Source organism: Geotrypetes seraphini, chromosome 7 (genome assembly GCF_902459505.1).
Source record: "Geotrypetes seraphini chromosome 7, aGeoSer1.1, whole genome shotgun sequence".
Taxonomy (NCBI): domain Eukaryota; kingdom Metazoa; phylum Chordata; class Amphibia; order Gymnophiona; family Dermophiidae; genus Geotrypetes; species Geotrypetes seraphini.
In genome coordinates this window covers 82066836-82082214 of record NC_047090.1, presented here as the reverse complement: position 1 = coordinate 82082214, position 15379 = coordinate 82066836, and the positions used below count along the sequence as shown (strand labels likewise).

At 43.0% G+C, this 15379-nt stretch overlaps 1 protein-coding gene across 2 annotated transcripts in view; it reads right to left on the bottom strand.

Moving 5' to 3' along the window:
- G2E3 (G2/M-phase specific E3 ubiquitin protein ligase) overlaps nt 1–14790 on the bottom strand; it is a 176097-nt gene extending 161307 nt beyond the window's left edge. Inside the window, exons 1-2 of one of the 2 annotated variants that reach the window (XM_033953452.1) lie at nt 14629–14790; nt 2366–2459 (exon numbers count right to left, since the gene is read on the bottom strand). In XM_033953452.1, coding sequence (XP_033809343.1) covers nt 2366–2402 — 37 coding nt within the window. In that variant the 5' untranslated portion in view covers nt 2403–2459; nt 14629–14790. Of the gene's footprint in view, nt 1–2365; nt 2460–14133; nt 14509–14628 lie in introns of those variants that run through there. The other variant, XM_033953451.1, reaches the window with a different exon arrangement.
- Between the last annotated feature and the right edge of the window lie 589 nt (nt 14791–15379).

Sequence of the window (15379 nt, the reverse complement as noted above, 5' to 3'; positions counted from 1 at the left end):
AAGCTGATAAAACAAAAGTTAAGAAAGGAAAACCTTGGATTGCAAGTAACTTAATTTGCAAGTGTTTTGCAAGACAAGCAAAACATTTTATTAAATTTTAACTTGATATGCAAGCAATGGCTTGCAATACAAGTACATTACATTACATTACATTACATTAGTGATTTCTATTCCGCTTGTACCTTGCGGTTCAAAGCGGATTACATAAGAAGAAGCTGGACATTTCCAGGAGGGTACGTGACATTTAGGGTAGGACATAGTTACAGAATGAGTATAGACTTGGTAACATTGGGTGAGAGCAGTTATATTACATTACATATCAAATCTTTTTCCAGGCGTTGGTAGGTAATAAATCTGTAGGAAGAATTAGGTTTTATTTTTTATTTTTTTTATTTTTATTTTTTTTTTTTTTTTTTTGATCGGTTGAGGATATGGTGTCAGGGAGTGGGTAACCTGGTCGGTGTATGTGGAAGAGGAGATTAGGTGTTTTGAATATGCTTTTTGAAAAGTAGCGTTTTGAGTTCTTTGCGGAATGCTTTGAAGTCAGATGTTGAGGTTAACAATCTGGTTATGGAGGGTTCGAGTTTTGCTGCATGCGTTGCTATGAGGTTATCGTAAAGCTTTTTACGATGAGTGCCGTTGAGTGGTGGGTATGAGAATGGTGTCAGTGTTCTTCTTATTCTGGGTGGAAGGTTTCGGTGTAGGCGATCGATTAGATAGGCATACACACACAGCTGAGCCGATGGTTCTCTCTCTGACACTGCAAGAGTGTAGCGACTGTTCTAAACGAGCGAGGTCTTGCAATACAAGTATATATAGTATTTTGTATTAAAGTTTTTGGGTTGTGGAATGAATCATCCGAGTTTCCATTATTTCCTATGGGGAAATTCGCTTTGATATTACAAGCATGCTTCTGGAACGAATTATGCTCGCAAACCAAGGTTTTACTGTACTTGTTTTTTATTTTATGTGGTTCCTTATCTGCAGGCAGATCCTAGTCAGAAATTCTTCTCTACAGTAGTTTCAATTTATTAGATTTTTATATACTGCCTATCAAGATTATCTAAGCGGTTTTACAATCAGGTACTAAAGGAAGTGAAAAGCAGCGGCAGGGCATGGTTCAGGATGTCGCTCACGGTCAGAGCCTTCAGATTTGGCTTTGGTGTTGGCGGGGCTGCCAGGTTCCCATGCAGCCTTACAGTTTCGTCACCAGCACCCATGGCCATTTTGAAAACCTGTGTTTCAAGCTACTCGGGTGAGAGCTCTCCCTGCTGTTTTTTCAGCCAGCTAATTTCAGTGCCTGCACAGCTTGCTGTGCCTTTGTCTCCCGTGGCCGACATTACTGCTCTTTCCCTCCGTTTATTTTCTTGTTTCAAGCTTATTCTTACTTGGACACTTATTTTTTAAAGGTCCTCGACTCTGTTCTTGTTGAGCCTGTTTGGCTCAAAAGAAATAAGAAGCCGAGTGGTAATCAATAGATTGAAAAACAAACAAAGTGGTGTGGTAAAGAATTTATGAAGCTAATGAGGCCATTTTTAAACAAAATAGTATAAAAAGTATAAAGCAGGGAAGATTAGATATTGTGAGAAATGACAATACTAATATATTTTCTAATGGTGTTAATTGTTGCAAGATAATACAAAGATGTGAACACAATAAAGAATATAGCACTTACATATAACAGAAGCAGAGAAACTACAAACTAAAGATACTAATGGAGATTATAACACAAATTCCAGCAGAGGGAATTTGTCTAATACTATGTGCAAGTAAGAAACCCTTGCCGATTCAGGAGAAAGGAGGGGGCATTCCTGGGACAATATTTGTTACTGAATACAATGCCTGTAGTCAATTGAACATTGAATTAGAGGTGTAAGCACAACTAACCACAAAGGCTATTGTTCCCAAAGCTAATCTGAGCATGTCATGTGAGGGGCAAATATGTGAGGGGAGAAGTGTCCAAATATGGGCAATGGTAAATAGAGTCAGAGATCTGGGTGCTGGGCGCAGTGCCTGACAGGGGAGGAGAGGAGGAAGGGTGCTGGGTGCAGTGCCCAACAGGGCAGGACAATTGAATATTAAGTCGCCCAACTTATATTCGAGTTGACCATTTTTTTTTCTCCTTTTTTGGGGGAAAAGGGGGTCTTGACTTATATTGAGTATATACGGTAATTAGCAATTCAACAAGAATTACAGTCCACATGCCTGGATGTGCTGTTATGAAAAATTATAGGCAGCCTCTAAAAATCAGCATATTTATCATTGCCTTTTAACAATGTAATATGCCCTTGTGGTGTAGCAGTCACTCTTTAGCCATATTCAAATGCTACTTATTCCCCTTCATTTAATGCTTTAACATACTCACATGGGTTTTGGATTACAGAAGAGTCATTTTCATTCATGTTAATAAGCTTACTTCTAGCTGCTTATTCCAGAAATAAAAGAAAATAATTTCACATCTGGAAAAATAAAAGTAAATAACCAGAGATCAATAAATGTGTTCTAACTACAGCATAGCAAAATTATAGTATAATGCACAGACATCTTTTAAAAACAAACACCCCCCATACTGTTAAAATTATACGTATAAAGTATTTTACAGCATTTTTACTTTTTTCTGGCCAGGTCTGGTGAATTTCATTAAGATAATTGCAAGGTCATGTATAGAGAAAAAATTCTAGCTGAACCTTGGACCAGACCTAAACAATGAACACCAGGGTGGGACCCCGGATTCATCTTTTAAGAAAATTATCAGCTAAGACATAATTTTTCCTTCTTTAGCGCTAGAAGCAGATCAACCCAGAGACTAGTGGGATATAGTAAAGCATTCCTTATGGTGGGAGGGCCCTGTAAGCGCCCCCATAAGGATTGATGCTCTGAAAATGTCATCTGCCAGTGCCATCATGTCCAATCGATAATGTCTGGGGAACATGTGATGGGAAGACCAAGTGGCAGCACAACAAATCTCTCCCAGAGAAAATGTGACTCCACCCACAATGTCCAAAACAAGGGACCCAACACGGTCCATGTTTCGAACACGTCTTTATCAGGTGTATGAATGTTAATGTAATGGCGAATATCGTGCAACAGTATTATTTGGGATTTTATAATCAAAGTAATAGTTTTAAATTTACACTCACCCACCACACAATGTAGCACTTATGCTAATTCCATCAGACTATGTTTCACTCACACACACATTATAACACAATGTAGCACTTATAATAGCTCAATCAAATAATGTTCCATCTGCATACACACACTTTCATTGTTCTAGCTCTCTCACACATTATTATTTTTTAAAATAATTTATATTTTGCACTAGTCTTTAAGCCCTTTACATTAGCAGGTGCTAGAACAGATGTGTGTGTCTGTCTTTCTTTCTTTCTGTCTCTCTCTTTCTTTGGCTGTCCACCATCACCCCTTGCCTGCTCCCCCCTGTCCAGCAGTAGCCCTTCTCTCTTCCTTTTACCTTCCCTGTGCCCAGCAGCACCCCATCCCTGCTCTCCCCCCTGTCCAGCAGTAGGCCTTCTCCCTTCTTGTTACCTCCCCCCTGTCCAGCAGCACCCCTTCCCTGCTCCCCCTGTCCAGCATCCGGCTTCCTGGTCTCTTCTGGCCCACCAGCACGAACTGCTGCCACCGCTGCTGCTCTTCCAGATATTGCTGTGCAAAGCTCACACTGCAATTCCCTCTGCTGTCTCCTTCTCTTTCAACAGTATTTCCTTCTGTTGCTGCTTTCTCTGTTCCTTCTCATTGCATCTGCCCTCCTCTTCAAAGCAGCCTGCTGAGGTTCGTTCTCCACCTTGGTAGCACGTTCCCTCTGACACGATCGCGTCAGAGGGAACGTGCTACTGAGGTGGAGAGCGGCCTGCGAGGTTCGCTACGGCCAACTGGCGAACCTCAGCAGGTTGCTTTGAAGAGGAGCAGCAGTAGTGGCAGCAGTTGGTGAGTGAGGGCGGGAGGGGGGAAGTCACCGGCATGTTCCCTGCCTCCGTATTCGAAAATGGAATTCGGCAAGGAGGGACACATCATGCTGTCAGGGAACATGCCGTCCTAACTGCGCATGCGCGCTTAGGATTTTATTATAGAAGATATCCTACAATTCTATTTTTCACTTACACATACTCATTTCCATCTTCCCTAATTATCACTTCATTTGAAAATTGATATTCTTAATCACATTTTAATAAGCACATCATCACAGTTCATTTTCGTGCAAGCCTCATCAAAAAGGCTAGTCACTATCATTCAATTTTTAAATTTTGGACCCCGGTTTTTTCAGGCTTTTGGATAACGTAAAGACATATCTCAAGCTTAACGATCCATCAGTCACCATAGAGTCATTTTTAGCTGCCTACCTGACCCATTACATCATCATTCAATGCCTTGAAAACTATAGATAAAGCGGCACTTTCGCTTACTATGATCATAGCTTTTCGAGCAGTGACACACTCTTCCATACACCGTAGTTCACCTACTTGGATAAGTTTTTGTCTTATCCGTGTTGTATTTTTTGGGCCTTGCACTCTTGTGGCATTACTCAGAAGTTATATCAGGGGTTCTTTTAGTTTCTTTCTTTTTTAGCCGTTGCCACCATTTTTAGTTGCTATAACTGTTTCTACGGATACTAGCCGATTTTAACCTTTCTTTGCCTTATCTGTTTTTTGTCTTATCCGTGTTCTCAATCCCTTTTTGCCTTATCCATGCCATATTTTCATGGGCTTTGCACTCTTGTGACTTTACTTGGATGTAATTTTGGGGGTTCTTTTAATTTCTTTTTTTGCTGTTGTCACTGTTTTTACACAGGCCGTTTGGATGACAATCTTCCAACAACAGCTTTTGTATTTTTATTTTTAGGCATTTTAAGCCCTTTCTAGTTTACTCAAATAATAGAGTTTTTAACAGTTATGTTTTTTAAGCAATGGGCACAACTTTTCATATGCGGCTTTTTGAACTTTTATGACCCACTGATTTTAAGTTTTCTTTTGCTCCGTATTGCGTTCTGCCTACGGGGTGTGACACAAACATGTTTTTAATCACGCTACATTTCTTCTTTTTAAATGATTAATCTATTCATTTGACCCTCGTCTTTTGCATTGCCGCCTTTTAGGTCATTGTGATTCCTCTTTCCCACTGTCTGCATCACGTGGTTGTCCTGTGTTTTGACTGATTTTAAAATTTTACTTAAATCCACACACATTATCTATGTGGTTGCTGTTTTTATCATAGTATGGTTTATCATTTGTTATTTAGTCAATTCTTACCCTTTCTCTATTTTATCATTGCAATTCAATATTGAGTTTTTAATTCAATCGAATGCCGTCCCTTCTGGCTTCAGGCACTTTTTTGCCCATTAATTTTATCATATGCAGGGGATCTGTTCCCTTCATGTCTATATTGTCTTCTAAAAATTACCTCTACATCCATATATAAAATTCCTTTTCTCCTAAATGATAAACATATATTTATATTTTGTTCTCATGTTCTTATCATTAGTTTTATTTCAACCATTCGTCTTTTGACTATTTATTACATAATAATCACTATCCAATAGTTTTGTTATTATTCGTTTGTGTTCTTTCTTAATTTTTTAGCAAACTTGTTGCGTGTAAACTTTTTTCTCCACCATCTTAGGGTATGTAATTTAATTTACTCTCTTGGTATCACCACAGTTCTTTCATTATCACATTTTTTTAACTCTGCAATTTATTCTCTTGGTATTACCACAGTTCTCTTTTTCTCACCAATCTTTATGCATCTTTATTTCTTTCATCTTATACTCCATTTATTACACATATCTGGGATAACATTGAGCACCTTCAATGCACACATGATATGTACCAATCCACAAGCTTGCATAGAGCTCTCAATGGACAATCTATCCAAAATCACTCACCACTTTCTTATAGTTCTTTTTTTTATATTTAATTCTTTATTAAATTTTCAAAATTATTATCCAAGCTTAAACATCTTGTACTGAAAGTGTAATCTAAGACATAAGATTTTTAAACAAAAAATCATCAAAATAAGAAAAGTATTTCTTAATACACTCAAGTCCTCATAAGTGATCCAAGAAGTAAGAAAAAAGTAATTACTAAGTCATAATAATATAATGAACATATGTATATCTGCTGCTGAAACAAAAAGTGTGTTTAATTATACAGGAGCTGTTACACTTTCATTCTCCAAGCGTTTTAGGGAGAGAAAACTAACTAAATGAGAAGGGTCTACAAAAACATATTTTAAAGAGCGGTATCTTATAATACACTTGCAAAAAGAAAACACCCCCTATTTGGGTTACCCCTGGTTTCAAAATTAGAAACTCATCTTCTCTTCTACATTTCTCTCGAAACGTCAGGAAAAATCCGGCCTCATTCCTTCGTTGGCTGCCTGCCGGACAGGCGGGTTTGGCTCCCGTCTGTCCGGCCAACTACCAAAGGTACGGGGAAGGGGGGTGGGGGGGTAGTGGGGGTCGCCAGGGGGATCGCGGGTCGGCTGGGGGGGGCGATCGGAGGTTCTTGGGGGGGGGGCGGTCGTTGGGGGGAGGGGGGTTTGCGTCGAGGGCAGGAGGGCCTGGGATCCCTCCTGCCCGTAATGTAGTGCGGGGTGGGGTTAGGGGGTCGCCGTGGCCAGGAGGGTTTGGGCTCCCTTCTGGCCCGATATTGTCGGGAAGTCGGCGGTCCTTCGGGGTGGGGGTGCGAGTGGTCCTGCCGGGGGGGGATGTATCGGACGTCGGGGAGTCGGCCGGGCAAGAGGGCTTGGGCTCCCTCTTGCTCCGATCGTGGATGCAGGTGCGGGTGGGAGCGCGTGCGAGCGGTCGTTCGGGGTGGGGGTGCGAGCGGTCCTGCTGGGGGGGTGAATCGGGCGTCGGGCGGGGTGGGAACTATGGTTTAAAACTTTTGTATACCGCGCTCACGCAAATAACGCGCGAGGGGTATGCACGGTAGGTAAAAACGCGTATAACGCGCGCGTTATATGCGTGAAAATACGGTATATAGTGTTTCTATCCAATTTGTGAAGAAAGGACCAAAATTGTACCATTTCAGTACTCGGAATAAGAATGGCCACTCCACTCGGTCAAAGGCTTTCTCAGCATCAATGGCTAGACCAATCACAGGATCCAACAGTGTTTTGGCGTGAGCACTGATATGGTGAAATAAGCGTAAATTATCTCCTATGTATCTTTGTTTGATGAATCCTGTTTGATCTTTGTGTACAAGGGTTGGGATCACTGTGGTGAGTCTTAATGCGAGTAGTTTTGCCATAATTTTGTAATCCAAATTAAGGAGAGAGATAGGACGGAAATTTTTAACCAAAGTAGCATCGCGTTCTGGTTTAGGAATAACTACAATAGTGGCCTCAGCAAAATTAAACTGTTTATCCGGAGTGGAGTGGAGAAAATCATAATACGTGAGGAGTTGAGGCGATAAGAGAGCTCGGAAAATTTTGAAAAACTCATTAGTAAAGCCATCCGGACCTGGGGCTTTCCCAGTGGGTAAGGAGGATATAGCAGTTTCAATCTCAGACGTGGTGATGGGAGCGTCCAGTTTTGTTTTAATAGATTCTGATACAGTCGGGTGAGTTAAAGAGGCGAGGAAAGACTCTATGTTCGATTCAGGGGTTGAAAGCTCAGATTGATATAGAGCAGTATAAAATTTTTCAAATTGGGAAGAAATCAGAGATCTGGTTCTAGCTAATTGTCCTGATGAGTCTTGAACAGCTGAGATGTGTAAACGTTTTGATTTAGTTTTAAGATATCTAGCTAAAGGGCGATCCATAAGATTATCTCCCATATAGTGACCGGAGGAGGAAATGAAAATATCACGTCGGGCCGTGTGGGAAACCAGAGTATTATATTCATATTTAAGGTTTTGAATGCGTTGGAACATGGATGGATCATGCAAATGAGTGGACATATGTTGTAGTTCTAAGTTTTTGATAGAGATTTCCAATTCTTTTTCTTTTTGTATGGATTGTTTTTTTTTCCAGGAAGCAAGTTTAATCATTTCACCTCTGAGAGAGGCTTTGTAAGCTTCCCAAACAATAGCAGGACAGGTTTCTGAATCTTTGGTGTTAATTTCAAAAAATTCCGTGGTAAAAGATTTGATTTTGTCCACTATTGCATCATCTAAAAGTAAGGTATTATTAAGTCGCCAAGAGGGAGATTCTTTGCGTGGGGCAGGAGTAATTAAGTGCAAGGAAATGGCTGCGTGGTCTGTAAGAGATATTGGATGTATGATAGTATTTGTTACGTCTTGAATAAGTGAGGGGGAAAGAAGAAAGAAATCAATTCTTGAGTAAGTGTTGTGTGGTGGTGAAAAGTGAGAGTACTCTCTACTTTTCGGGTGCAATAAACGCCATGGATCTACAAGGGAGAAGGCTTCCATTAAAGCATGTAGGGCTGAGAAAGATTTGGACTTTGAGGGTCTGCAAGAAGATGATCGATCTATATAAATGTCCTGAATTTGGTTGAAGTCACCTCCTAATATCAGAGAGCAAGAACCATATTCAACTAACGCCAGCTGAAGATCTTTGAAAAAGTCCGGGTGATCTAAAACAGGAGCGTAAATATTAAGGAGCACAAAATCTACTGAGTGCAATGCAACATATACCAGACACCACCTTCCGTCAGAATCTGTTTTAACAGAATGAATAATTGGGGATAGCTTGTCACTGAGAAGTATTGATATCCCATTTTTCTTCCTCTGTGTTGCAGGGGAATATAAATGAGTGGAATATCCCTTCATTTTAAATTTCAAGGAGGCAGCGGGCGGGAGGTGGGTCTCCTGTAAATAAATCACATCAGGATGTTTATTAGATACATAGTTAGCTATCTTTTTCCTTTTAATAGGATGGTTCAAACCATTCACATTAAAAGAAAGGATATGTAAGTCAGCCATAATCTGATAATAATATATGTGGTGGTAGGACATAGTAAATATCACCTTTATGAGAAAAAAGCAAATGACATAACCAGAATATCAAGCAGACACTTCTGTCAGAAAGTAAGAATAGTGAAAGCATAAGAGAAAGAGTAAATAGAATAGTAGTGACAACATAATACAAGGTCAGAAAAAAGAAAGACCAAACTATCATGTATGGAATAAAACAGTTTAAGGGTGCTCCTGTGAGCACGGAGAAGTAACCCATACGGAACAGCTAACATTATTCCACTCACTCAATTTGAGAAACATGAGGGTGGTGTGCTTATTCACATAAAACAATAAATTGTACAGTCATGTACTAGCAGATTATAATAGCAGAAAAGATTAATAGCAGGAACCAGATGCAATCAAAAACATCAGTAGCTCAGCATGTCAGCGCATTTTCAGAGAGACCAGGAATGCAGCCAGTTCCTCAGGATCAGTGTAAGAAGTAGTGCGGTTATTGTAGGTAACTTTCATCCTGGCAGGATACATAAGACCGTATTTGGCTCCAATGTCTTTGAGCTCCTGTCGGTAAGAGAGAAAAGCCTTTCTCTTCAAGGCTGTGGTTTTAGCCAGATCTGGAACAATGAAAAATTTCCTGCCTTGATGTAGCAGCTGAGGTTTAGATTTTGCTGTTGTGAGGATCTGTAATGTGTGCTGAAATCTGAGGAGTTTAGCCACAATAGGCCTGGGAGAAGATGCATGTGCAGAGAGGTGAGACGGCACGCGGTGAGCACGCTCTATTTCCAGCGGAGGTGAGAAAACAAGACCCAGGGTAGCAGGCAGGAAAGCAGAAAGAAAGGCAACCATATCAGAGCCCTCCGATGATTCAGGTAGCCCAATAATTCTTAAGTTGGATCTTCTGCTGCGATTAGAAAGATCTTCATAGTCTCTTTGTAAAGTAGTAATCAGTTTGTCATGTTTAGTTACCGTTTCTTGTAGTGAAGATATGACAGATGTTTTTTCCTCTAGGACGTCCAAACGATGTTGGGCATCCACAAATTGGGAATTAATTGCCTCAATCTCACCCCTTAAAAGTTTGATTTCATCAACCTGTTCTTGAATTATGCTCCGATTTGATCTTATTTCTTTCAGGAGCAAGTCTAATGAAGCTTCATCGTTCTTCGGCGCCATTTTCTCTGGTGTGTTCAGATCAGATTTCAGCTTCTTCCCTCCGATCGACGCAGGTGGAACAGTTTCGTTTTTTGTCGATTTTGTAGGCGACATAGGGACTCATGAAGTCATAGTTAATGTCTTATTAAAGAAATGACAATTTTGCATGAGGTTAAACTCTTTATAGTTTATAAAAAACTTTCCTTTAACAGTTTTACCTTATGCAAAATTGTCATTTCTTTAATAAGACATTTACTATTTTTTCTGCGGCCCTCCAAGTACTCTATTTTTTCTGCAGCACTCACATTTAAAGTTTAATATCTTTTCTTTCTCAAAACTGGCACATTTCTATTACTAAATTGAAAATAAAATCATTTTCCTACCTTTGTTTGGTAATTTCATCAGTCTCTGGTTGCACTTTATTCTTCTGACTGTGCATCCAATATTTCTTCTCTTCTTTCAGCCTCCTGTATGCTTCCTCTCCTCCAGACCTCATTCCCTCCCCCAACTTTTTCTTTCTTTTTCTATGTCTGTCTTTCTCTGATTCCTTGTCCCATTTTTTGCTTTGTTTCTGGCTCCTTGTCCCCCCCCCCTTCTTTCTTTTTTCCTTCTGGCTCCCTGCCCCCCCCTTCTTTCTTTCTTCCTTCCTGCTCTCCCCCATGCCACCGCTGCCGGGGAATAGGCTGCTGCTACTGCTGCCGCCATCGGGAACAGCCCGAGATCTCCACGGGGCCGCCCAACTCTCGCCGCCCAACGTCAATTCTAACGTCGGAAAGGACGTTCCGGGCAGCCAGGCAGCGATTGGCTAGCCAGAACGTCCTCTCGACTTCAGAATTGAAGTCGGCGGCGAGAGAAGCAGGGAGATCAAAGAGCATAGTGCCAGCCTGTTCCCCGATGGCAGCGGTGAGAAGGGAAGGGAAGCAGTTGGGCACCCCTGCTCTAGACGAGCCGCACTCTAGGAAGAACAGTGGAGGGTGACCAGCTGTGCGGACCGCCCCCCCCCCCTTGGTACGCCACTGGAGCAGCAGCATGTCTGGCCGGCTCATTCCATTCAAAGCCGCGGGTGGCGGCTCCTTGCGAGATCCGCGCCTGCGTCTGAAGCCTCTTTGATGTTGTGATGTCAGAGAGGCTTCCGATGGAGGAGCGAATAGTGCAACGAGCCGCCAACCCACGGCTTTGAATGGAACGAACCGGCCAGACCCGCTGCTGCGCCAAAAGGAAGGGAATGATAAATCCAGACCGCGGGCCGCAAATAAAACTTGGAGAGCCACATGTGGCCCGCGGGCCGCGTGTTTGAGACCGCTGATCTAGGGTAACCTCTGGGGGCTTAAGTACAGAAAACACTGTTGCACTGTTGTAGAAAGATACTGTTCTTTGGATTGTTTTATCTCCTGAGGCACTTGTGCCTCTTTAGCCTGAACTATTCCAGCCGCAATTCCATCCAGAGGGGAAAAACCTCTCCGAGTTGTTTCCACTGGCAAGCCCTCTGAAGTAATGGCCTCCAAGAATGAGAAGACTTTTTCTTCCGGGGTAATCTCATCTCGCAGAGAGCTTGCTCTTTGCGGAGTCGGCTGCAGAGGCGGAGTCCTGATGTTGGGGCTCAGAGTAACATCGAGCCCAGGGATAGCCGCGGTGGCATTACTCTCTGCCGGCGGCTCCAGCGGGCGATTCCCCAACGATAATTGCCCTTGTAGGAGGCATTTGAGAAAGTCGTCTATTGTAATCGATGGCAGTTCTGAGTGTCGGGAAGCTCCACCAATGCTCTTCCCCCTTCTCTTCGACATAAGTGGGAAATACTTCTCACCGCTTGCAAGAAAATAGAGCCACGATCGGAGGCGTCCTCCCAGCTAGCAGGTAGTGGCATCTATCTTGGATCTACTTTCTTATAGTTCTTGACACTTTTTGCACAATATTCACCATTACAGTAACATTCATACTTCTCAATGACACATTACTTTCTCCATTATATAGGACCCCTGATGAAGATGTTTTGTTTGAAATACGGACCGTGTTAAGTCCCTTTACCTCTTTAAGGTGGTTTATTTGTGTGCAACAAATTGTTTATTGGAATAAACATTGACTGCATCTTGTACTATGTTCTGTAGTCTTTTCTTGTTTTGGTTTCACTGTTCCTTTTCTGCAGACCTGTTGGATTTTGTTTTTTTGTCTGATATCCACCCACAATGTCACCACCGCTGCCCGTGCACACTGTGGTAGTGAGGAGGAGGGAGCCGGCCAAAAGATAACACCAGGGGCGGCAATGAAAATGCACATTGCAGTGTGGCCAAATAAAACGGCCAGGCGGGAGCCACCAGAGGGAAGGAGACAACAAAGGTAGGGGGAATGATTTTAATTTCAATTTAGTGATTGAATTGTGTCAATTTTGAGAATTTACATCTGCTGTCTATATTTTGCTTGGTTCAGGAAGAAATGCATTTGTTTCTTTTTCTCGGGGGTTGTACTGCATTCAGTCTTGAATCTTAGGCTTTTGTTTGTATATATTAGTACTTTTAATTTTTGGTCCTGTATTTGCATAGGGGTTATAATTTTGTGGTTAACCATTATGTGTTGTTAATAAGATATTGTGTGTGTGTATATATGAAAAAATGGTGTTACAATTAGTACTATTATGGGGGTGGGGGTCTGGGGCAAAGACTGGGCGGGGTCTGGCCCATGACTTAGCCTGTGTTTTGGATTTCAGCCCCTTAAAGTGATTGAGTTTGACATCCCTGTTTAAGCAAATTAATGCTAGCGCTAGTCCAACACTAATTGGCTCTAGTGTTAGCATTAGGAGTTAGATTCACAAAGCAAATCAATCGTGTACCGATCGGTTTGCAACCCCTTAGCGACCAAATTCCCCCACGGCCTGATTCACTTACCTCTCTGCCGACCATCCTCCGATCCGCGGATGCAAATGAGGAGAGGGACATTCAAAAGTAGGGAAGGCAGCGATTCACAACACAATTACCGTATTTTCACGTAGATAACGCGCACCCGGGTATAGCGCGCAGGAAACCGAAATATATGTAAAAAAAATTTTATATAACGCGCACACCCGTATACCGCGCATGCTGTCCCGACTCTCCCGTCGCCGCCCGACTCTCCTTTCGCCCACCCCGACTCTCCTCTGGCCACCCCGACTCTCCTTTCGCCCGCCCCGACTCTCCTCTCCCCCTTGAAGTCCTGTCCCCACCCTGAAAGCCTGATGCCCCTCCTGACATCCGATTCACCCCCCCCGCAGGACCGCTCGCACCCCCACCCCGAAGGACCGCTCGCACGCACTCCCACCCGCACCCCAAAGGACCGCTCGCACGCACTCCCACCTGCACCCCCACCCTGAAGGACCGCTCGCACCCCCACAGCCTCCCGACCTTCCCCCCCCCATCATGTAGAAGCTCCTACCGGTGTCCTGCTGCTTCCTCTTGGCGGTCCCGGCCCTTCTGTGAGCCCTGCGTCTGCGCTGCTTCCTCTTCCGGCGGTCCCGCCCTTTCTCTGACATGAATCTGGCCCTAGGTTCTGAGCATCAGCCCATCAGGTACTTAAGCATTACACTTCTAGTAATGTATACAACTTTATCTTAAAGCCAAGATCCCTTAAGGACTGTGAACACTACCTCAGCCTTTAACCAGCACATGTAAATATGCACATTATCATTGCACTGTTAAGTGCATCAGAATATTTAATAATCGTGGCTGATAAGACTTTCAAAACTCAAAATATTACTGACCTGTGTACATGGGAGGACGGAATATAAATCCAAATAAATATGCTTTATATCCTTGAGTCTTTTACTCCAGGACAATGTAAAAAAAAGTTAATGTTCCAGCCCTTTGTGAACATTAAGGCTAAGAGAGAGAGAGAGAAAAAAGGCCCACACAGTAGTGCCATTGTTTATCGGAAACTTCTATACCGCTACTACTAATGACTGGGGAGTCAATTATTTGGGCACGGTATAACACTAAACATCTCTAGCAAGAATTATTAACATGAACAGAAAGGTGGCAATAAACAAAACAAAAAAATAATAATAATAGGACCCCAATGGTAAGAGTTTCTGCTCCACTCTTCCTCGCTCTCCCACCCAGTCACTTACTAGTCTCTGAAGCAGCAGTGGGTCGTTTAGAGTAGACACAATCCTCCCGTCAGCGCAGACCAACTCTGCTGAGCCACCCTGGAACTGCCGTCCGTCTCGATGCTGTTTTGTAGCACGGCTTAGGAGCAGCCACGAGCTCTAGTGCAAATCTTGACCCCCCCCGTCTCCCCACTTTTCAATGGCTCCCGTGAGGAAAAACTTCACCTCCTCTAGATCTCACACAAAGGCAATCACATCCACTTTCAAATATTAACCGCCCAGCGATTCAAACAGCAACATCCGCTCGAAGTCACTTAAGGCTAAGAGAGAGAGAGAAAAAAGGCGGAGTCTCTCCATAAACGGACTCATTTTGGTAAGTGGATGAGCTATAGAGGGCGGAGGCAGGGGCGGGTGCTGGTCAGAAAGAGGTTTGGGACGCAACGAAATCTTTTTCCGTTGTCAATACAGTATTTGACATTGTAAATAAGGTTTAGTTTTTTAAAAAAAAACTTTTACCTCCTGTTTCGGGGGGCCAGCCCAGGGCACTCCCGCGCTCTAGCTCAGGCAGATAGTATGCGTAGGGACCCGTTTTGGGGTCCGATCCGTGGAGACAGAGCTGGGGCAGACATGATCTGCTGCGGAATAAGGGCCGGTCGGGTACAGGAGCCATTAAAGGCCGGGGATGCGGCCTACTACTTTTCGGAGCAACAGAGCATGTGCGAACTTCTTGCACATGCTCAGTTTGGTTCCGGACTCGAGCTAGACCGCAATTGAAGCCGGGGCTTCGATTTTTGAGGCTTCCGCGGAAATCGCAACAGGATGTTGGCAGTGTTGGGGGGTCGGGTCGGATAAGACCCGTTTTGGTGGCGGGGTCACCTGGGGAGCATATTGGGTCTCAGTTGAGAAGGTTTTTAGGTCACAATTATTTTAATTTAAAAAAAATGTGTTTTTGCGGTCGCATTATGTGGCGTTTCAAGGGATAATTTTGAGGTGCAAATTTTTTGGTAGTAGGGTTCTTTAGGGGTCCTTTAAGGTGATCTACGGGAGTCTGGGGTTTGGAAAGAATTTTAAGTTAGACGCAAAGAGAGGCATAATTGAAAGGGACGTCTAAGTCCGTTTACGTCCATCTCGCAAGTCGTCCAAAGTAAAAAAACAGCTTAAGACACATTTCCGAAAGATACGTCCAACTTTTTTTTCGTTTCGAAAATCGTCTAATTATATGTCCTGCCGATCTGATCGTCCAAGCCACTAAATCGTCTTATCTTTA